The sequence below is a fragment of the Notolabrus celidotus genome, chromosome 16 (assembly GCF_009762535.1).
Source record: "Notolabrus celidotus isolate fNotCel1 chromosome 16, fNotCel1.pri, whole genome shotgun sequence".
NCBI classification, from domain to species: Eukaryota; Metazoa; Chordata; class Actinopteri; order Labriformes; family Labridae; genus Notolabrus; species Notolabrus celidotus.
This window is the reverse complement of record NC_048287.1, coordinates 6,250,732-6,274,874: the sequence shown is the minus strand read 5'-3', so window position 1 is coordinate 6,274,874 and position 24,143 is coordinate 6,250,732. Positions and strand designations below refer to the sequence as shown.

Here is a 24,143-nt window from a genome sequence, read left to right as displayed (position 1 = left end):
ACAAGTTTAACATACAACAATCAAACAGGATGTAATGCTTTAATCAGTTTTAGATGATCTGCACGGTTTGAGGGTTTTTCAGCAGTTAAAACACAGAGCAATTCAGCATTAGCAGAGAAAAAGACGTCAACTGTTCCAGAAATGACATGAACTGTAAAGATTATTGTTATGTTGTGGTGGGTTATATTGTTCTCCCGAAGCAGCATGAGATTGAGCTCACTGAGTATAAGGAGCAGGAGAGAGGAAGCAGTCAGAGTCTGTGGATGTCTCTCTGCGGTTGATGATCCGTCGTCTCCAGGAGTGTGGTTCCCTCGAGGCCTCAGGGTTTATTTCTTGGTTTTTGGATATAATTTGAGTTGATGGTGTTTGGAATTTAAATTAGCTTTTCTCTTCAGTTAGTGTTATTGAACAAAGCTTGTTTGAGTTTTTCATTTACCTTGGTTCGTTAATAAAGTCTTTAAAATTGCTGAAGCTTTGTTCCCTTCTTCTTTTCTCAAGGTTTACATTTTTATTGAGATTCCTCTGATCCCCTAAACATCTTTTGGGACAGAGCAATCATCCATTAAATGGTTAACATATTAAAACTGTTACTTTATCTGTTATTGTTTTAGGATTACACTTTATCTTCATCTTTAGTGACCTTAGTGGTGATTGGAGAGAAGTTAACATAGAGTTAGAATTACTCTTATTGATAGTTTTTATATGAATTTCATATGGCGCTATCATGACTCAGAGCCTTAGTGTTGTTATAGTTTCTCTCTTTTCCTCCAGTAAACTGATGGATGTTGGACAATATCAGAATGAGGCATGAACAATACTCTCATTATTCCTCTTTATCTTTTACAATCTTTTGAACAAAAACATTACTTCTCTTCTTGTTACAGTTTGCCTGTAACTTTGTCATTGTGTGTGTGTGTGTGTGTGTGTGTGTGCGTGTGTGTATGTGTGTGTGTGTGTGTGTGTGTGTGTGTGTGTGTGTGTGTGTGTGTGTGTGTGTGTGTGTGTGTGTGTGTGTGTGTTGTGAGTGTCAGTGGGCGGAGTTATCTTCCTTGGCTCTTGGTGCAAATATCAACCAGAGCTGTGATTGGTCATTTTCTCACTTGTTTTGGCTCCCAACCTGATTGGTCATTTGTGATTTATCCATGATTGAAGGTCGGGAAGGTGTGTGTGAGTGCGTGCTGTGGGGGTTATTTGAGGCTGGAGGGTCATCCTGGTTTTTTTGAGCATATTGTGAAGAAGGGAGCAGGAAGAGGAGACAACGCATCGTTTCTATCCTGGAGGATTAAGCTGTTAAGCAAAGAGAGCTCGTTCACGGATGTCCAACATGCAATCAACTTTTTTCATCTGATATTTGTGCAGTTTGTGCACGAGGCTGTGGACACCTCGCACCATGGCAGAAGGTATAGAGAGCTTTTCTGCAGATGCTTTATACCATTGCTTATCCTGCTCTAAAGAAGGGATGACTTGTTCTTCCCTCGCTTTGTCTTTTCTTTCCCCTCTTGAGTAAGGTTAAGTGGTTATTTATCCAGAAACATGGAGTGTGGGGGGAGGTGTGTTTTGTTGAAGTGGAGGTAGGATGGAGGTGTGAGGGACACTAGAAAGCTGCAGATGGATGGGCTCTGCACACAGGTAAACCACAAATAAACGAGTGATAAGGAATGCATATGTTCATACTGCTTTCTCTCAGGGTTATTGTTTGAAAGTTTTTAAAGATCAGCTGTTGAAGTTGTCAGTTTAAACGATTTAATTTTGACAAAGAGGAGATGCATTTCATTTTCAAGCAGACGTGATAAGGCAGACATGACAGTAAAAAAAAAATCCCATTATGCAATTAACTTATTTGTGCTTTCATCCAAGAAAATCACATTATTTACAATATAAGAACACTTTTACACGAGTTAAACGCATACAATTATTCATATTGTATTCCAAACAAAGGCATTGCAGCGTGATTATCATAATTGATCCCTGAAACGATCCGTTGTCAATCATAAGAGGACAAGGTGTTTTTTTGTAATCGTCATTTTAACTGATCAAGTTTAAAATCAACAAAAAGCAGTTTACGAAATGTTTTATTGGTTGTGGATGGTAAAACAATTAGTTTACCAATTAAGCAAAATTGTATAATTATGTATTTTGGAAGTTTTAAGCAATATATATATATATATATATGTATGTATATATATATATATATATATATATATATATATATATATATATATACACACACACACACACACACACACACACACACACATATATATATATATATATATATATTTAACAGATTGTCCCAGATTTCCAATTGTTAAGAATTTCTGTTCTTCAAACAACCTGAATGACCGTTCAAATTGAATATATTAACATTTGCCTTTTGACTGTAGCATGTCATTGCCTTTTTTTCTTAATATTTTCTGAGATTTTGAACACTTTAAAAAATTGGCCTATACATTCAGGAAAATCCTCAAGATTATTGTGAATATTGGCTTCACATGTATTTACCAAAACTCAGCCTTTACCTCTTGAAAAAGATCAATAAATATTAATAATATCAGCTGACAGCTTTTGTTGTTCCTTAATTTATTTATTTTCATTTATTTTCATATTTGTTTATTTATATATTTTTTGGTTGTTGCTTTATTTATTCATTTTATTGTATTTTATTTTAGTATTTTTTAAATTAAATTAAATTATTTTTATCTTTTTGTTCCTTTCTCATTTCTTCGGTCCATTGCGTAATACGTCAGACGCACGCACCATATCCTCCGTAGCTTTTACCTTTACTCTACTACTGATCATCGGACTCTGAAATGAGCATCACCATCATTGTGTGTCTCCGTGTGTCGTGTAGGAGGCTGGGTGCGGGGTGAAGAGGAGGTGGAGGAGGAGGAGGAGGAGGCTCTGGCCCGGGGCAGCGGGGTGTGTAAGTGGTTCAACGTGAGGATGGGCTTCGGCTTCCTCTCCATGAGCAGCAGGGACGGAGCTCCGCTGGAGGAGCCGCTCGACGTGTTCGTGCACCAGGTGAGACTCTTTTAGAGTTTAATCTGAGTCCCTCCTTCAGGAATGTAACCTAAGTTTTGCTGAGACATAAACCAATGCCTGCACATGATTAGTCTTACAAGGTGAGGGAAGTTTATTTTTACAGCATGTTTCATCAATAAAAGGCAACTCAAAGTGGTTCATACAAGACATAAAAACATGCATAAAGATATTGAAAAAATAATTGAAAAAGACAATTAAACAGAAAAAGAGGATAGCATAAAAGGCAAAAACAAAAGTTGAAATATGTTTTTTAGCCTCAACTCATGAATGCAAAAATGCTCAGATTATCCCAGAGGAAGCCCTGTGATACTCTGAATATCAGACACTTCTGTATGAGTGAACTTCCCATTTGTGGGGGGGGGGGGGGGGGGGGAATGGACTCTAACCTCTATCTCACCTTGGGATTCTGACCTGATTAAGATGTTCCATCCCCATGATTTTTTTTCCCTTCCACACAACAGCAGATTCACCCTTTAATTGTATGTTCAAAACAACCACTCTACAGCAGATACAATACTGTAGTGTATTCATTTTCTTCTTGTTTTGAAGAAAAACAATCAGATGCCTGACTGTGAAGTGAATCTCTGCGCTTGTGAACTGTCAAAACTCAGAGGATAACGAGTACAAAGTGCCACAAGCCTTACACAGTATGCACATATAAATCAGTCAAACTTTATCTCTAGAGCACCTTTCATACAAATCAAATGGCTTCAGAGTGCTTTACAGTGATTGAAAAGAACAATCTAATATATCATGACTAAACATAAAAAAGAAATGGGTTTAGAAGTAGAGATTAATGCAAACCAATTGCAATACAGTGTATATAAATAAACAACAAAGGGAAATATTTAAGATATAAGTAAATAAAAGATAAAACATGACGAGTTAAGACAATGACAAAGATAAAGATGAAAGACTAAGATGAATAAAAGCACTAAAATAGCAATACGAAATAGTTAAAATAGTTAAAACAGAAGAATAATAAAATAAATATGAAATTACATTAAAATTATAAATTAAAAGAAGTTATAAAAAAGTCAACATAAAAGCCAGTTAAATCGATGGGTCTTTAATGGACTTTTAAAAGTCTCAATATTCCTGGCTCCTCTCAGATCCAATAACCCGATAAAGATACATACTCTGAATCTGATTCTCAAAAACAATCATGTGTCTGTGATCCGATATTAGTACAATGAATGTAGACTAAAAGATAACAGATAAAAAGATGGAAATAAATAATGACGCAGCTGAGTGTATTCAAAGAAAAGCCATCGAACCTGCAAAACACATAACAGCGGGCAATGCTTATGTAGGATATATCCTCAAGTTAGTAATAGCGACGTTCACCAAATTCCCCAAACAACACTGAAAGAGATCTTTATTGTTGTCTTTTTCTCTGAAAATAAAAATGAAAAACCTGTGGTAGCTAGAGTTGGTAGTCACGGAAAACTAGCATGAATTTGAATGTAGCGTTTCCTCAGGACTCTGTCTAACCCCTCCCCTCGGAACAACGCCCCCACTCACATGCACGAGCGCCACTGATTCACAACCATATGATGGTGACTGATTCAAAACCGGTCCTCAGCACATGGTTTTTGTTTTGCACTATGTCAACTCATGTCTCACTCAGCAGTAAGAAAACACCAAAATATTCTCATAGTGAAAGTTAAAAACACAAACAAACATGAAATGTACACTTTGCAGGAGGCGGGCAGAACGGCAGGACGGGATTTGATTGGATCATAATTTGGCTCCTGATTGCAGGGATTGGTTGGTGTTTTCCCAGGTTTACTCCGGCTGTAGATAGCGGCTTTGTTTACCTCTTTTTAAAGAACACATTATGTTTTGATTGCCATAAAGATCATTTTAACCAGTATAACAAAAAGTGGATCTATATCTGTCTACCAACCCCAGCTTTAAGGAAGTATCTTATAAAAGTAAACAAAAATAAGTAGGCAGGTGAAGAAATCTGTTAATGAAAAAAAATAAATATATATACTAATTTAAAATAGAAATGAATAAATAGGGAAGAGAAAACAAAGAAAGTTCAAATAATGAAAGTTCAAAAAATGAACATATAAATACAAAAGGAAAAATAAGAACAACAAATACACAGACATATAAAAAGAATGAACACCACATGTTACAAACTACAACTTCTACCTGGTCTCATTTGAAGATACTCTGCTTGTCTCGTCTTCTTCATGAGGTTTCTGCAGTTTACTGACCAAGAGAGGCGAACACAAACACAAACAATGGTGCCTGTTTCTAAAAAAAGCTTAAGACCTCTAAAGCAGCTTGTTTGATGAATGTGAAAGACTTCTGATGTGTTTGTGTGAAATGACCTGATGATGAACACATCTTAAAGTCATCTGTGCCTGAGTGCAGTACCCTCACTCACTCCTTCTCAGAGAGTTATTTTTAGTGAGACCTAAAAGGTGCATTGGGGGGTGGTGGATGTTAAAGAGCTCAGACTTTTCTACTTACAGGGGTTAGAGGCTAAAGCAGAGGAAACAAGGCTCATACCTCACCCCATTGCTCCTGCTTCCTGTTATAAAGTCATTAAAGCATCAGGGAGCCCACCCAGCCCTCAGTGTCAGTCCCACCTCTCATGTGGAGCCTTCTGGCAGAGAAACTCTCAGGTTACCTGCTGCTGTGAGGTCGTAAATCATGGGATCTGAGAGAGGGGCTTTAGATGATGCTTCTGAAGGCTTCAGTGAATCACTGGTGTGCAGAGGTTGCAGAAGGAAGATTGCGCTGAGTAAGATTGTTGGAAAAGTGGTCCAATGTTTAATTTCGAAATTCAACAAATTGTAAGCTTTCAACTGCGGAGACTGTGCTGGATATGTGAGATACCAGTATTTTAAGCTGGGACACATGGTTAGGGTCTAAATGATTTACTGATAGGGAATTTTCATAATAAGACGAGTAGAAAACTTCAGTCAGCAGCCTTGATAAGATAAGATAAGATATTCCTTTATTCGTTACACAACAGGGAAATTTAAGTGTCACAGCAGCAAAGCAGACAGTGCAAAAGAGTATAAAGCAAACAAGAGCCTATAAAATATCAATTATTAAAAAGTTATTAGCAAATAAAATTAAAGAGGTAAAATTAAGTATATCTTAGAACATGTATACACAACGTATATACACAACTAAATAAGTACATTTTACAAATATTTCCAAAACCAATGACACGGACATGGATATAACCAAACAAAACAATATTTGTCCTCTTAAAGTGCACCTTTCTGACTCTGACTTTATTCGATTTTTATTAAAACTGTCCAAACTATTTAAAAACTACCTACAGAGGCAGACTTTGTATTTGAAACCAATAACAAACGTCAGAAATGTTCTCTTCAAGCCACCAGACTGAATTTAAAAAGAGCAGTTTGACCTTTTATAAAGAAGGGGACTTGTTTGTCTTCATCTGTTTAGTTTACAGGCAGTGAGTAGCTTTGATTTTTATGAAAATAACTTTTTAGATAAGACCTTTTATTCGAGGAGTTGCACAATTTTGAAACCAGTGACATATGTCAGAAATGCTAATTTAATAGCCGGACGACTGCATTGAAAAACTGCAATTTTACTTTTTTTGTCTCTCACTACCTTTGAAGTTATTTTTGTGTAAATGCATGCCAAAGTCACACAAACTACAAAAATTAGCCAGATGACTTTTTCAAAATGATGTTAGCACTTGGTTTGAGAATGAGCTTTTGGAGCCTGTTCTACTCACTGGATGTAAACCAGCACAGAGGACAGATAGCCTCTCGGTACAAGATGGCAGTACTTTGATCTTCTTAATGGAGATAAAGTTGTATATATGCTGTGTCTGGTTCAACTGGCATATAACTACTCCACCAGAGCAATGAGTAACAAGCACAGGTATGAGGACGTTAACCTGCATGGAAGGCTGGTGGTGCTAGCTCTCCTAACCTTAGCCACACTCTGCAATCCTTGACATCGTTAACCCGCAGACTCTGTGATCCTGTTGTAGCCGTGTTAAATTTATTCCACTCTGACTGTTTTCTGGATGTTTTCTTACCTTTAGACAAGTCGGTTAGTCAGAATTTTAATATCAGTTGCAAAGATTAGGAAATTAGTTTGCTTTTGATTAAATCATTCAATGTTAAGACGGAAAAGTTGTGAAAACTCAAAATTTTTGAGTTTTGAGGTTAACTAGAAATCTTACATTTGAGCCAACTGATGAGTTTTTGTTGAGATAACTTATCACTCATATGTAGTGTAACTTAAAGTTTTCAGTTCTACATACTAAGAAGTGAAAGTTTTGCCAACTTATTATTGTTTGTTCAGAAAATGTCCCTAAATGTTACTGCATGTTACTGCACGGTTTTCCCACCTGTAAGGTAGCTAGCTAATGTTTAAGGCGGCTAACTATTGGTAATGACCACGCCTTATTAAACTAACTAAACAAATTAAAGTTACATTAACCGGTAATCAACTCACCATCAACTGACCAGCTGTAAAGCTAAAGTTTCAATACAATACTCAAACCAAATACTCAACTTTAGGGCGATCAAATCCACACAGGACAGGAGAGATGGTGCCACATGTGGGGAATTGAAAGTGTGGAAGACCCCTGTAGATTTGAGTTGGAGACCCTGTTCTTTGACTGAAGCATACTCAGATAATTCAGCCGAGCCTCAAACCCATAATTTCAAGTTTTGCCGACCTAACTTATGAAATGAGACCAACTTTACACAACAAACTGAATGCAGGTAGTTGAGATCACTACTTTGATGTAGTTTGAAACAAAATGGAACATTTTAAGTTTTCATTTTTACAGTGTAGTATCATCCAGAGACTGCTTACAAGAAGAGAGCATAGCAAAGGCTGCGCAACACTTAGCAACAGGATAACCTTGTTGAGCTTCCAGTTTTGGATTTTGGCTGTAGATGTCTTGTTTCTCTTGGAGGTTAAGTGTTTAAACCTGGGGTGATTGGCTGGAGCTACTCAGGGGTCAGTCTGTGCTCAAAGCCCCAGGAAGGAGTTTTTAACTGCTTATGAAACAGACTTGAATTAATACTGATGTATCTTTATTGCGTAAAAAATATATATATAATATAGCGTCAATATTTTTTTTCAATGCCTGAAATTGTTGTCAGTGTCAGACGAGGCAATTTAAAGCAAACTGCCTTCAAAAGTACACAACAGGATCAGCAGAGAGATACAGCACACTGCTTTGTCCACAGGGGGCGCCAAAATCAGCACAAGAGGAACTTTAAGACTAACTCATTCAGTGATTATAAGAGAGTCGGTGACTGTGTTTCCTGCAGGCTGAGATTTTGTCTATGGTGGGAGCTGACCACATATGATCACAGTAAAACTGTCATTCACTTTCACACAGGATGGGTCAGAGAGCATGAGATTGCAGGTGAGCTAATTGGACTAGATTACCTTAAATAAGCTGGTCTTGTCACTATGGCCTGGGGGTCTGCTATGAAACAAGACTGAGGGAAATATGCATCTATAGAGCTGAATGTTTAAGTTTGTAGTGTCATGCTGGTTTCTTAACTGGCCTTAAAACGGCAGTGAAAGAACGCACAACTTTGGACTGTTAGGCTGAATGTCACAGTTGTTCTTCGTAAAAAAGACATGAAGCGTGCCTTCTCTTCACTCCTTGATTACCAATGTGATCACATGAAAAGCAAAGTCGCCCTTACAAATCTTCTCCAATTGTTTTCCTTGAAGCATTGAGTGAGAAATGCTCTCTGACTTGATAAGTTTTAGGACGGATTTTGCTTTGTTTGCATGTCAGCTCCTGGTTACTGTTCTGCGTCCACATATCCCATAGATGGTAAAGATGTGAGATGGCTCACTCCTCAGAAATCCAGCACCAGAAAAACTATGTCATGGCTGTTCACAGTCCGAAAAACAGGACTCACTCATGATATAACTGAATTATTATCAACAATATTACTCGCTGGCAGCTAATTCTGTCTTCCAGATTGTGTCGGGCTCGGCTTCTAGCCTCATAGAACAAGTAGGTCTGTAGGAGGGCTCATGTTGTACTCATCGTCGGACTCATCATCTTTGGGGAGAGTTGTAGCTTTTTCTTTCAGGCCATCATTTCAGGGCACTGGTGAAGATCACCAAAGGACCAAAGGAAATACAATTTATTCAGAGAAGCTGGAAAAAAACATCCAGGGACCACATGTACATCTGGAAATTATGTTGAGGTTTGGTATGGACAAACCAATACAGATTGGGTCTGCTCATTCCTCTGTTATTTACCTCCATCATTGGAAAGCCAATTAGTAAAGGATCAATAGAGCAGTGGATTGTTTGGTGATTTACTCCTTTTGGGATTCATTTATTCTTCCTGTTGCTTCTCTCTGGTAGTGATCCCAGCTTCCTCTGGTGCAAGAAGGCATCTGGAGGGTTGATCAGATGGATTTTTGTACAGGGGTCTGCTGGTGGATTATAGGCTTTTGGGAGGAGATGGAGGTTTGCTTGGAGGTATGGGGTCATGCAGGTAGACTTGAAGTGCATGCTTGTCTTTAGGCCACGTTTCTGGGAAACGTGTTGAAGTAACAGTTTGATGATAATAGACTGTTATAGATCAGTTAGCTTAGAAGTAGCAGTCTCCTTTGTGCATATTTTTTCATTGGATTTGAAAAACCTCAACGATTTACTTTCTCCAACATCCAGAGCAAACTGCACATGGAGGGTTTCCGCAGCCTGAGAGAGGGCGAGGCCGTCGAGTTCACCTTCAAGAAATCCTCCAAAGGGCTCGAGTCCGTGCAGGTCACCGGGCCAAACGGAGCTCCGTGCCTGGGCAGCGAGAGGAGACCAAAGAGCGCCCAGAAACGACGCTCCAAGAGTGACAGGTAGGTCCAGTCTGAAGATGACTACCGATGAAGTGTCTAATACGACATACACAGGTTGATATTTTGAGTAAAATGAGAAAGTTGATAATGTTTTGTCGCTGATATACAGTTATGTCAGGTTCTATAAATGTCTTTTAAAAATACTGTGCAGGGTGTTTAACGTAAGCTAACTAACAGTAATTAATCAGAGGTTACAAAGTTTAGTCATTGCCACGTGACAGGTAATAATCTGATGTAGCTACAGATCAACACAGGACCTCATCACTCTGCATCCTGATAAAAGTTGTCTCAACAAATGAGACACATCTTTACCACAGAGGGTGATGGTGCTCATGGGAAATGCAGTCTTCATTCTGGAAAAACACTACTGATTTAATCCGAAAGGGGCGCGAGAATCAACATAACAGGAAAACTCTGCAAAGTGCCTTTAAGTAACTCTTTGGGGTGACAGTTGAGCCTCTCTTTACTGTATAAGTTATAACATGCAGAAAATACATCTCCATCAATAACATCAAAGAAACTATAACTTTTTCCCTCTGCTTTTTGTCTTTAATAAAACCAAATCTCGTTCTGCAACATTTTTATGAATTTGCTTGTTTCACTCCCAGCAAGAGACAAATATGTTGACATAAAATAAAGATGGAATTGATGTAGATCTCAAAAGCTTTAACAACCAATAAAAGGTAAAGTCACAGTGAAATGCAAATAATCCTGGAAGTAAAAATGTGAATAATTTAGGATTTATTAAGACTACATATTTCAGTCTTAAAGTCTTTATAATTTTGTCAAGTTTGGCGCCCCCTGTGGACAAATTGAGACCTCCTATCTCTTTGCTTAACTTGTCCTTTACATGCGTAAGTCCTATCTTATGAAAGTCTGATCCTCCTTTCTTTTAACAGTCAAATTGGGAATATTTGTCGTGGAAACTGCAGAAAAAACTGTGTTTTTCTTCAGTGTGCTATCCGACACCTAGCCTCTTTTAATGGATACAGGCATGAAAAACTATAATGTAACAATCGTCAGTCTTGGAGTGGATGGTCTTGTTTGCTTTGTTAGGTCATGATGAGGCATCCCTCTTTATATCAGTCCTCACAGGAGCTTTCAAGTGAGTAATATTCAACCAGAAGTAGACAAGTTGAGTTTTCGTTCTTCAATTGTTGAAAAGACATAAAGGAATAAAATGACAGCCAAATCATATGACCGGATGTAAGATGTTTCTCATATTATTAATAAAATATCAGGTTGGAGTGAAGCAGAACTTCCTCAAACAGAGAGTGTCCAGCTGATTGACCGTTGTCTCTTTGTGCAGCAGCTGGCCGAGCTGATCAATAGATTGTTTGATCTCTGAAGGTTTCCTCATCCCCCAACGCTCGCTTTTTTGGCTTTGTGCCTGCCGCAATGGAGCTTCACCATTTTCAAATACCTTCCTGTGATGATAATAAACAGTCTGAAGTAAATATTAAGACACATTTTAATGTCTAGTATCCTTACTTTAAAGAAAGTCAGACTTTTATCTGGATTTATAAAATGCATAATTTTAATTTGTGTTTCTCTTTTATATGAAATATGTTTTAAAGCATGTCAACTCAAAATACTGGCAGTTGGTTTTGATGAAACCTTCATAATGACTGCCCTCCAACATCCTCTGCACATTTGATGATGTTCTGATATAGATTTCCAGAGATAAATGTGATAAAGCATATCCTAGCCCTTTTGGAGATGACATCATTTCATAATTTTTGGTCCAAAAAACAGCAAACAAAGTAATTTTTCTGATATTTATTTCTGTACAACCATCTGTTTCATAAACAAGACATGTTTAAGTTATGAAAAAACATTGTCATGCTTTGTTCTACCTTGAGTAAGGGTATCACATCTTATAAACTGACGCCTTAATGTGAGCCATTTTTTATCATATAACAAAATTAAACACTGAAAGTAAAAACTAATGAAGTGAGTAGTTAATCTGAAGTTTTCTGTTTTTTGTTTTAGCGTGTTTGTCTGGTTTAGATGCTCTGAGGCTTTAATTTGATTGAGTCTTGAACGTCCGTCTGATCTAAATACCTTCTGTGTTTGAGTTCATTCAGAGGTGTCAGCTTTCTGTCCCTGGCAGCAGGAACATTGCAGCTAAGAAACTGAGTTTTATTTGCAGATTTTGAGCCATTAAGACCTGTCAAGCTCATTCATTTGAAAGGTTTTATCGAGTTGAACTTCATTAATCACGGTGAGCAGCGCTGAGAATAATCCAGAAACTTCCCGTCTTTAAGTACCTGCTGAATGTTTGATTGCATTCACATGTTCCTGAAACATAAATGCAGCATTCAGAGGAGTGAAGGATCCCAGTTATTTAATTGATAACAGATGTAGGTGCCCGAAAGAGGTCAGAGGTCACCATCGCCATAGCAACAATGGGATGTGGTGTGCAAATGAGGCAGAAGGGAGGATGGGAGGAGGGGCCGTGAGGGAGCGGGGGTCAGGGGTCAGAGGTCACAGTGGCATTGAAACAAAGGAGCTCCGTCCGTCCACGCTGATCGATACTCGGACCTGATGGGGGGCAGGGAGGGAGGAAGAGGAGGAGGAGGAAGAGGAAGGAGGTGATCAGGAGCTTAGTTTGGATTCATCAATCTTTATCTCACAGGCTTTAAGAAACATGTTTATATATTTTAAAACCATCAATAAATTCCATTAAAAGACCAAAACAAACAACTACAAGCATGTTTATAGTATCAAACCTGACATATCATCTTCCCCTCTGCCCTCCATTGTTGTGCATGAAGCATTAATGAGCCTCACAGTTACACTGAATGATGTTTCTTTAATAAATCCATGACTCATACAGTGATCTGTTTGTGTTTTCTGTGTTTTAAGAGGCACAATGGATGGAGAGGAGTTTAATGTGCTGGCTTGAGCCTGGTGTATTTAAGAGGAAAGGCTGAAATTCTCTGTGTAAATAGTAGCACGTCTGCCTGCAGGTTCACCTGCTCTTAAAAATGAGAGCACACACTTGGGTTTGTGTCATGTTTCGCCCAAAATACACCTTTGAGTAATCAAGGGACTTAATCCAACCTCTTGAACATCATTTAGCGCCCACATTGTGCTCCCATGAGTAGCAAAATGTGATCCGACCTGCCCTTATTCTCTTTGCACCATGCGCTTTAGACCGTGTTGAGATAGGCTCAAGACCCCTCATTTTCCGGTTTTGTACAGGGTTTCACAGAAACAGTGTGTAGCTGCTTAAACAGAGTAAGCAGGTGACTAATAATAGCTCCCAGTTAAGCCTGGTTTATACTTCTGCATCAAATTGAGGGCTTAGCCTATGAGCATAGGTCGGCGTGTCCCCCGTACCTGCACAGAGGCCTACGCATGTAGCTCACGCATACCTCCTCCAAAATGAAACTACGTGCAGAATCAAAGCGGATCGCAAGCCCTGTAATTGGCCTGCTTGATGGCATTGTATTTCCTGCATTTACAGCACCTCAGGAATCGCAGCACATCGGCCGAACATTTAATCTCCTCCCTCGTCTCCTCTCTATTCTTGCTGTATGATACACAGCAACATGTATCAGCTGTTAATTAACATAACACGCTCTGAATCGCTGAGAAAAACTAAACAGAAAACGTAGCGGGACTGATAACAGACGACCTGACTATCAGAGAGACCACACTGCCCTCAACCTTTCGAGTATTGCTGTGTGACATTGACGCACAAGTATTTAGTGCTCACATCCGCGTTGACCACTGCTGCATAGAGTCAATGCAGAAGTATAAATCAGGCTTAAGACACGATAGTATCCTAAAGACACAGAGCTTGGACATTCCAGATTAATTACAGACTCTCATGACACTGATGCTCTCTCCTTCATCAGGCTACATGTTCACTATTAAATACATGACTTATAAACCAAAAAACACGTGCACAAATAATTTCCATACTTACATATCTTAACCAGGCATAAATCCATGTGTCCTTTCTTTGGTTAACTGTGCCTTTCTGTTGCCTGTGACAGGTTGGAAAGGTTGATGGACCTTGCAGGGCCTGGGTATTGTTCAGTTAGCATTTGCTGAAGTTTAGCATCTTCAGCTAGCCACTCCTCAATATACCTTATTGAGGTATTTTCCTTGCTACCAGATTTGATGTTAAGATGCTTCTGCAGTGATAGCTAAGCAAAATATATTAATAGTACAGTAAAAACTCTGGATCTAAACCCTCTCTACCTGCACTTGCTACTGTTGTTAACAGAGGTCTAATGGCTATATCCTGTTATTTTATTTCAGTTATGTTGATATCATACTCTGATGTGATTAGTACCTGCTGGCTTCCTCTGGCCAATCACAGCTTGGCAGCAGAATTAACACAGACTTGTGATTGGTTTGTTGTCTTTTTTTCTTTAATCAAGGAATGCCAACTTCCTCTGGTTCTGTCGCAGAAGTAATTCAAGGCCATCATAGTTTTACCAAATACCTATCACAAGACCTTTAGACCAAGTAGCAAGTGTTGTGGGTGATTTAAAAAAAAAACGTGTTACTTTTGAATCATAATTAGCGGCATTGCTGACATGACTGACAGGCAAGCAAAATGTAGCTGTTAGCGAAGTGGCTAAAGGCCTGCCTCAACTCTGCTGCTGTGCTTCTTCTTAGGTCGACCAAAAGTTAGGGTGAGTCAGCGTTTCCAATAAGGTGATTGTATAAAGGCTTCAAAGACCAATGGGTGACGTCACAGAGACCACGCTCATGTTTTAAACAGTCTGCGGTCGTGGCTTAGACGGGATGTGTTTCACTCATTGTAATTAAAAGAGGTTGAGGCAGATTAAGGTGCCGTGTCCACTAATGCTGTTTTTTGGGCTGGCAGCTTCTATTTTCTATTCAAACCCAATGTGATTCAGCGTTTTCAGTGCTCAGCGTCCTCAGCGCAAAAACGCCCTCAGCGATAGCTGATTTTTGTCAGTGTTACTTCTTGATCACCGACCAGACAGAATCAAGAAGGGGCAGGACTTCTGTTATCATCTTTGTCAACAATAATACAGAGGAGAAAAGTTATCACACTATTTTTTGGAGGTACAATTTCCAGGTTTTGAGCTGCTGCTAATGCCAAGACACAATTTCTATCAATAGTTTTTACAGTTTCTTGATGAAATGTCATTGAATGAAAGCAAGTATGAAGCATACAGAGCATTTCAAAACTCACCAAACGGTTACTACTGAGGGAAGCAGAAGAAGCGCTCTGAAATTGAGGTTGTGAGTGCTCAGTGCGCAAAAAAACAGCAACAATGGACATGGAACATAAAAATGTACCAGCACTGAGGAATCACCTAAACTGACCACCAATAAAAATCATAAAACCTTAAATTGAGGCTCGGCTGCTGGCTGAGTAATCTTAACATTTAAACTAAAAGTATTTACTTACTCTTAAAATGTATTGCGTCTTTCTCAAACTGAAACTGTGTACACTTCATTATTTTGGAACTTAGATGTTTAAGTTTAAGGTCACGGCTGTCATTAACCTCATTTCACTCTGCAACAGTGGAAAATAACCGAATGAGTATTACATGTTCATTTTTATTTCTAACACATTTATTGGGACGTCCTTGTCTGAAGCATAAAAACACAAATGCACTCTGTGGAAAACTTTTCACTTTTCTTCCTCTGGGGCGGTTTGGGCAGCGTGTTTTCTGCAGCACTAGAGTTGTATATGAAGGAAATAACCTGGTCATGACTTTGTAACATTACTTGATGAGTCATTTCAAAGTAAAAGACTTCCAATGCTTTGTACATTGATACAAACAAAAACTGTTTTGAAAAAAGTACCAAGATCCAGACCCTGGTGACCTCATCTCTGGTTACAAGACAGTATATAATACTTTAAGACTTTTAGATGACTTGACAGCACTGTTACCTTTATTGCTTCTCCCTACTGTTTATTTACTTGTTTGCAGAAGGAGAGTAAAGGGGAAAACCTCAGCTCTGTAGAAAGGCAGATTGTCTGTATTGAGAAAATCAATGGTTTTTAACTGCCTGTTTAAGTGGCCTGTGTCTCTTTGTGTCACACTGCACACGCTGGCCTTATTTATCCTGCTCTAATGAATTCACCAACAGGATTTCACTTAGCTGCTGATCATTAGCTTTCTCACCATAGATTTACTGATAAATCCACATCTGACTGCAAGAAGCAGCACTTTGTTTTTAGAGGTAGCAGCTCGTTGAGCTGGAGCGGTTCTTTGTGGAGATTCAGAAGTGCTTTTCAAGTTGAAAGCAAAAGTACTGCTGGATTCATGTATTTAAGGGAAGTTACATGTATGTGCTCTGAAGTTAACTTGTTTAGTTACATATCGGCATGAAATCCTAATGTTCCATCCAGGTGTTAAAATGTCAGAGAGGAATGTCTGTTTCCAGCATGTAAAAATAACAGCTTTTTGAATGCAGGTGGACTTGGAGGCTCTGCAAAGCCAAGGTCTACCATTTCACCGTGATTAGAACAAACAACAAAAAGAGTCTTAGGAGGTTTAGCTGTCCAGATATTCCAAAGAAATCCCTCCAGGGACAGAGATCAATTTGGATAAATCCCCTAACAGCTGCCCAGCTCAGAAACTAAAGATCATGTGGATTCATGATGACAGACATGACAGGAAAGCTGGAGTGTGCTGCCCTCTGGTGGTAGAATTGAATCATGACATCTGAAGACAAATGGGGACGTACTTCGGTTTTATTCAGATTCATATAATCACAAGCTTCTTCTATAAGTAATGATTTAAATTCATTCTCTGGAATGAAATTAAGTATATTTATTCTGGGCTTTATGATGTATTTAATCAGAAAGAACAACTTCTGTTCCTGACGTTAATATTTTACATTTATGGCATTTATTTTTTTCACAATTTATCTGAATTCCTGTTTCAATTGTTATAATATTTAATGCCTTATTTATATCATCCTTAGATGAACATTTTGTCTAATACAAAACGTTTTCAAAAATTCATGGACAAAAAGTAAATAATGCATCACTTGTGTCACTCTTTTTCACTGCTTAGACCAAAATAGGAACATTTTTAAGGAACATTGAGACGCCTATTTAGACAGACAAACAATCACCAAAGATGTAATTCAAAATTTAGTCTACATCTGGTCACACTCATTTTCAGGAAGTCACCTAATGAAATACTACTATTTGCATTTAAATGTAAGAGGTTACCTTATTGGGCTGAATTAATTGAGGTTTGGTCCGATTTTGATATATCTTGGTCATGTTTTTGGTTTTATGGTTCCGGTTGGTTTTATAATCGACTGCTTTTTAGTTGACCATTTCTTTCACTATTTTTCTTTGTGTAGTCTACAGTGACCACAGGGGCTATGTATTATGACTGACTGTTTCATTTATATTTTTGACTTGTGAGTTTTCATGCTGCTGATATATCACACAGTGTGTTTTACTTCCTGTTGACTCAAGTGGCTACTTTGTATCATTTTGTGTTGCTATGTAACATGGCCTTTTTGTGGTTTGCCACCTGGCGATAATTACTTATAAATGGGACACACCCATCTAGTTGGTGAGATGCTGATGACAGACTAGGGCTGAAACACATTCGTTTCTTTAAGCTGCTGTCAACTTCTGACAATAAAAGTTTTGAACTGTATTGCGAGTGCTGACATTTTGTAACTTTTTGTCCTTTTTGGGTCAAGCACCGAGTCATTTTTTGAGTAGGTTTGAGTGAGCACGCCAATTCTGTCTTCTGAATTAATTGTCCATATTTTTTTGGAAGCATCAGAAGATCAAATGTTCAAGGACATGTTTCAAGAGTCACTGAAACAGAAGTTTGATTGAGGTTTGTAAAAGTGATACTAACTAGTTGAAACACAGGTGAGGCAAAGCCCAAGCTTTATTTGTATGTGTGATGAATTTAATTATTTCACCCTATGTTGGTTCTGAAAGATTCATGTAATGTGATTGCTCCCTAGAAAAAGTAATAGCTCCTCTGAATTCTTCTTCTCTCTTCTGTTCATTTTAGATGCTACAACTGTGGAGAACCCGGCCATCACGCCAAAGAGTGTCAGCTGCCCCCTCAGCCCAAAAAGTGCCATTGCTGTCAGAGTATTTCCCACATGGTGGCCAACTGTCCAGTCAAAGCACAGCAGCAGCAGCAGCTGCATTTGTCTCGAAGCGCTCAGGGAACGACTACCTCACAGGGGGATGAGGAAGAGGAGCAAAGCCAGCCTCCCCCTCCTTAAAAACTCAGAGTGTGAGGATTTACTGGAACACTGCTCACAGGAAGAGCTACCTCAGGTTTTATTTATTGATCCAAATTGAGACATCGCTGTGGTGCTTTTGTGATGAGTGCTGGTTTCCATATCATAAGCTTTTATCTCTTTATTTGTTTTGATTTTCTGTCTCTGATCAAGTGTCCTCGATTTGAAACGAAACAATCAGACATACTGAATATCCAGCCAAAGAGTAGCCACAGTTATCAGGTCCTTCTTGGGACCGATCTAACTGGTTCTGTGCCTCTAAACTTTATACTAAATTCAAATACATTTATAAAAATCACCATTAAGATAATTAATACTTTACTCTGAATGATAAGTCATTCAAAATATCTCAAATATTATCACCTTTTCTCACAAAGTGGTCCTATACTCTCATTAATCTGTTATCAAACATGTTGTTTTATATCATGTTACCAAATTTGAAATATGAGGTAAACAATCCAACATTTGAATGTAAGAAGAAGACGAAGACATATCCTGGGTATTTCTCTTTATTGGAAACACTTCTCAGGTATTAGAGTTTAAAGTGTGTCAACAAGATAAGTGCCATAACTTTCACTTTTCAATGAGCTCAATGAAAGCTGCTTCAAACGCCACATTACACTTAAAACAAGAAGATTTCACCACACATGTACCATGGGAACAACACTTGTTTCCATTCGTGGTGAAGTTTTGTCTTAATAACCAAGTTGCCATTTCATTATTTGAATTTATATGCAAGACCAGCGTTGATTGTATAGCAGACTTTGTCTGCAAACATAAATCCAAAGGGAATGTTCACACATATCAGGGATGTTTTCACATAAACAATATTCACTCAGTTATTGTAAACTGAAGGTGAAGCAGGAGTGAGGGGTTGAATGTATATAGATATTATCTTTTTATATGAACTATTTATTCAGAGTTGTTCTCCCTGAAGGGCAAACTGAACTTTTGACAGCTCCAACATTTTTCTTTTGATCCTGTGCCGTGATTCTGAAATACCTTTGTATCGTTCGAATACCTAGGTACCCACACATCTGCTGTATTGTCTCTGCCAATGACAAGTACAAAGTCTGTCAGTGTTTTGTGTATGTAATTACTTCCTCAGTAACCTCAGCCTGTGTGGAGTTGATGTAGAGATTTCATTTTGAACTCAGGGAGAACTTTTGTCTTAGATTCTTTCAGGATGTGTCTAGATGTTTAACTTATTACTGCTCCGAGGACTCCTGAACAACCAGGGTGTCAACTGCAGAATGAGCCACGCACTGTCTTTGTCATTTTCTGCAACAACAGAGATACAAGTGCCAAGGACCATCTGAATCTGAAGTCCTTTTGCATTGTGGGTCTTTAGCATGACGACCATTGTATTTCTTGGTAGTGTTTGTTGATGGCTATTGTGATTGACTTGTTAATAAGTCCTCAAACAGACATTTACTGTGTTCCAGTTCAGGGGTAGCATCTTACTAAGGACCCAGCCTATAAAGGACATAGCCTACGTAGCTTGCGTAGGTTACTCAGGCCAAACTGAAATGAGACGGTCTGGTCTACCAAAGATTACCTGTTTACATCACCAGCTGTTCCATCCTTACGCTTGCACCAATTGGCTAACATAACATAACGTCACGTAACTTAACCAACATCAACATTCAAAGTGTCTTTTTTTTTCTTTCAGCACTTGTATCATTCACTATTCCATTGAGTTGAAATCAAATACTAATGTTTAACTATTTACTATTTGGCTGCTTAAAAAGAGAATGTTTAAATGCACCCTTTGAAGAATGCAGCCCCTGAATTGGGACTTGGCCGCCGTGATCTTTGATATTTAAGTGTAATGTGAGAGAGCAGAAACCTTTTTCTAAACTGAAATGAAAGATGTGTTACTTTTAAGTAGCTTAAATGTATTCAACTTGCCTATTTCATAACACCCAAATGGCTTTATTAGTTAGTTAGTGTGCTAACTTGGCTACAGCTTTGTTTAGCTTCCTTGCCTGTGAGTAATATTTCATGAAAAGTCTTTGCATGCACTCTTCAGTTAACACATTAAAGATTTTTAGCATTTTGGGAAATATTCTAGAGCCTGAAATGTTTTAAATGGTTTAAATTGCCATATCATAAACATGTAGCCACCTTGCCTGTGACCCAGTGGATCAAAATAGCTCTTGCCAGTAAACTAGCTTACTCGGACAGCCAGTTAGCATGCTAACGAAGCCATGGGACTCCCTGTTATCGAGCATTGGATATTGTATTCAGGAACAGTCTATGATACATTCTCTCTGTTTTCAGGTCTTAGGTGTTTACCATTTCAAGAGATGAGTGATCGCTGAATTATCTCAAAAGGTGTTATTGATATGATGTAGCCTAATTATGTAGCCACCGGCTGATGTCACACGAATGATGTCAAGATCTGAGCTGAGTTAACTGTAGTTAGTTTGTTAGCTAGCAAACTAGGCTACACTGTTTAAACTTTAGGGTCTGTTTGTATTCAAGGATACTCTTCTCATAGGTGTAAACCCTCAGCATTGCTGAAGGGCTAAGTGGTTCTGCTTGTTCTGTCCAAATTAGAAAAAAATGCAAAGCTGTGTTTTAAAACCATATGAATGAACACAACAGAGATTTGAGGATAGCGTGTTATGGAGGAATTGGATTCTTTTTGTAAGGTTGCCAAAAACTAAGGTTGTCAAAATGTTCAACAAGTGCTTTTCAATACCAGGTGCTTTATAACGACACAATCTGCATTGTTTTTACATAAGATCGGATCAAAAAGCACCAAAACTTATGAAAAAGCCAGATATACAACCCACCCACTGCTGCGACCAAAAGAGAGAGCATCAGTGGCAGAGTGACGTTTAAGTGAAGTGTGCGAGCACTGCTAATGAAAACTAAGAGGTTACGGATAATAAGACGTTATTTATTAGTATGGAAAAATCTTCTATGACTTTTTCTGAACCTGCACGGTCTGTTGTGTGGTAATGAAATAAAACGTTGGATTTTCACGAGTATCCTATTGAAGTTTAAAGTTCTGGTACTGTAACGACCCTAACCACAGTGCAAAGGGACAAAGTTATTTTAGAAATCCAAGACCATCAGTCAGTGTTTTCCTATTTCTGTTGTGTCACAAACTGATTAGTTAGTAATACTGTTAGATTTCAGAAGGTAGGTCTGTTAAAAAACAAACAAACAAGGCTATCTGTTCTCAGAGCCATGGGAGTAAAAGGAGAAACAGTTGGGCTACTCGGTTGGGATATTTCTCAAATAGTTGAACATTTCAGTGATTCGGTGCGTTTCCTCTGCTTGTTTGGTTGCAGAAAGAACTGTTAAAAAAATGTTAAAAATCACTGAATACATTTAAAATCAACCAAAACCAGAGTGCCCGTTCAAAGATGACACAGCAGGTATCAATTGACATACCTCACCATGATCTCATTTTGATTGTACATATCCAGTGTGTTTCCCACATGTACTTATAATATAATGTTTATGACGTGTCTGCATGATAGTTTTAGAATAATAGATCAGCTGTTTTGTGTTAAAGGTGACTGGAGCCTGAGCAAAATAATTGCACAGCCCAAAGGATGTTTAATAGCGGTGGAATTGATCATCATTAACGGTCATTACGCCTCCATTATGTGCTTGAGTTCCCCATACTGCTCACCATGCTACAGTTCAATGGGGTCTAATCTACCATGTATAATACTTTAATTCAGCTCAGTCCTAGTGGTTTGTCTTCTCTCGTGTAGTTTGTATTTCTTTTTGTGTGTGACTGAGACAGAACTCGTCTTGTCAGAAATCTATACAAGTCTACCTCAGGTGTGATTTTGGACAGCTTGAGAACAGCAGGGCCAAAAAAACTGTTTTGTATGTATTGTAAATGTTATTTTTAATTAAGTTATCCATTCCAGTATTTATTACTTTTTTGCATCTCTATTGTAATGTGATTGTGCTACCTCATGAACTTATCCTGCTATTTTTGTGCCATCTGTATGCCTATTGTTGCTGCCAACTGAAGGAGAGATCATGTACTTAAAACCAAAGAGATACTTTTTGATGGTGTCTTAGCCTTGTTTTAGGAATAGAGACACACATAGGAACTCATAAATACATAGATAAGATGACCATATCTTTACTCACCAGAGCAGACACATACGACACTTCTGTTGCTGGGTCAAATTCACCACAACTGTGAGGACAGGGACTGTTCATGTAGACCAGGGGTGTCAAACATAAGGCCCGCGGGCCAAATCCGGCCCGCCAGAGGTTCCAATCTGGCCCACAGGACAACTTTGCAAAGTGAAAAAATTACAGAGAAGACATTAACTGTAATTTTTCAATAAAAGTAACTACTATTTCAAATTTGTTCTCTGGGGGTCGCATACAATCAAACAGCTGACAGAAGGCTCATGAACACGCTCCAGGATTTTTTTTCTCAAAGTGAGGAAAATATATATATATAATCCAGCGGAAATTCATAGACTTTTTGGACCCCTGCATACAACACTGTCCAGCAAGCAAACCGTTCATGCAACAATATTCAACTTTACCTACTTCATTATGATAATCTCTGTTCTTTTGCTGTAAATATAACACTCTGTGTGTCAGCTGAATGGGAAACCTGTGTGTTTGGTGTGTTCGCAGCAGGTTTCAGGGCTTAAAGAATATCATATTTGGCCCCACTTTGAGACTCAATATGGCAAAAAATACAAGAGCTGTTTTAGTAAAAAGATAGTTCATTAAATGTGAACATTTTAATGTTACTGATACCTTCTTGCATTAAAACAAACAGAACAATTTGGAATTTTTGTTATTTATGTCCGGCCCACTTGAGATCAAATTGGGCTGTATGTGGCCCCTGAACTGAAATGAGTTTGACACCCCTGATGTAGACGATAATGTTTACTCATTACTCAGAGTTGTGCTGAACATACTGCCTCCTTTTTTAAGTCAGGGATTAAGTCTTTAATTATGGATTATGTTCTTACTTTGCTCAGCCTGCAATTGAGATGATTTGTGCTGTAATACAACGGGAAATAAAATACCTAACATCAAACAGTTTGTGCTTCATTTACCTGTCCTTGTGTTCTCACTGTACGCAGATGACTATGAAATATTTCACTCTAGTGGATGACAAGTTATTATTGTTATCTTACTTTAGGCAGTGCAGTTTTATGCATTGATGTTTGGCTGTTTGCATACTTTGAGGGTAACCTTATACAGGTTGAGTCAGTTATTTAACTGCACTTGTATGGCACATCCCTAGTCTTCCAACCAATCAAAGCGTTTTACATGTCATGCCATTCACCTACACTACAAAACAGAGATTTTGCAGGGATGATATTACAGGGGAGAGATACGAGGCTGTGATGCATGGAGGCTTAAAATAAAGCAATACTTGGAAATTTGTAGAGACTGGTTGCCACAGTTAAAATGCCTTCATTTTCATGGTCATGTGGCATCTTTTTCAGAAATTGGTGGGAATCTGTACAGAAAAAAGTATGTTATACCTTTTTTCTTTTTACTTGCCATCATATCCTATATTTTATATTTTTAAGATGATATTGATATAGCTAACTGAATATAGTAGAATTAAAAAGGTGAATGGCTTTTAAACTTTGGACACTTAACCATAAAGTAGCACCTTAATGCACTTTATTACAGAATTCTGATATTAAAGTTAGAATTCTGAATTAAAGTCAGATTTCTGAGAAAAAAAAGTCAGATTTCTGAGATTATAGTCAGATTTCTGAGATTAAAATCAGAATTCTGAGAAGTCGGAATTCTGACATTAAAGTCAGAATTCTGAGGAAAAAGTCAGATTTCCGAGATTTAAGTCAGAATAGCTAGATTATAGTCAGAATTCCGAGATTTATGTCAGGATTTTGAGATTAAAGTCAGAATTCTGACTTTAATCTAATAATAATTCAAAAATATATTGGGCCTTAATTTTTTTTTCAGTGGTCCTAATTACCTTCCGTACATTTGTATGGATATAATTATTTTTGAAGTGCTTTTTCT

General features: G+C 38.1%; 1 protein-coding gene across 1 annotated transcript; it reads left to right on the top strand.

The window, feature by feature from the left end:
* Positions 1–1,160: 1,160 nt before the first annotated feature.
* Positions 1,161–22,177, top strand: LOC117827748 (protein lin-28 homolog A-like). The gene is made up of 4 exons (XM_034704485.1): positions 1,161–1,400; positions 2,852–3,021; positions 9,718–9,896; positions 17,897–22,177. Exons 1-4 carry the CDS (start codon positions 1,391–1,393, stop codon positions 18,114–18,116), a joined length of 579 nt encoding a protein of 192 aa, XP_034560376.1. The 5' UTR covers positions 1,161–1,390; the 3' UTR covers positions 18,117–22,177.
* The last annotated feature ends 1,966 nt before the right edge of the window (positions 22,178–24,143 follow it).

Coding starts and splice junctions, on each gene's coding strand:
- LOC117827748 (XM_034704485.1), top strand. Junction 3,022..9,717: donor TCGACGTGTTCGTGCACCAG/GTGAGACTCTTT, acceptor TCCAACATCCAG/AGCAAACTGCACATGGAGGG. Junction 9,897..17,896: donor CGACGCTCCAAGAGTGACAG/GTAGGTCCAGTC, acceptor TGTTCATTTTAG/ATGCTACAACTGTGGAGAAC.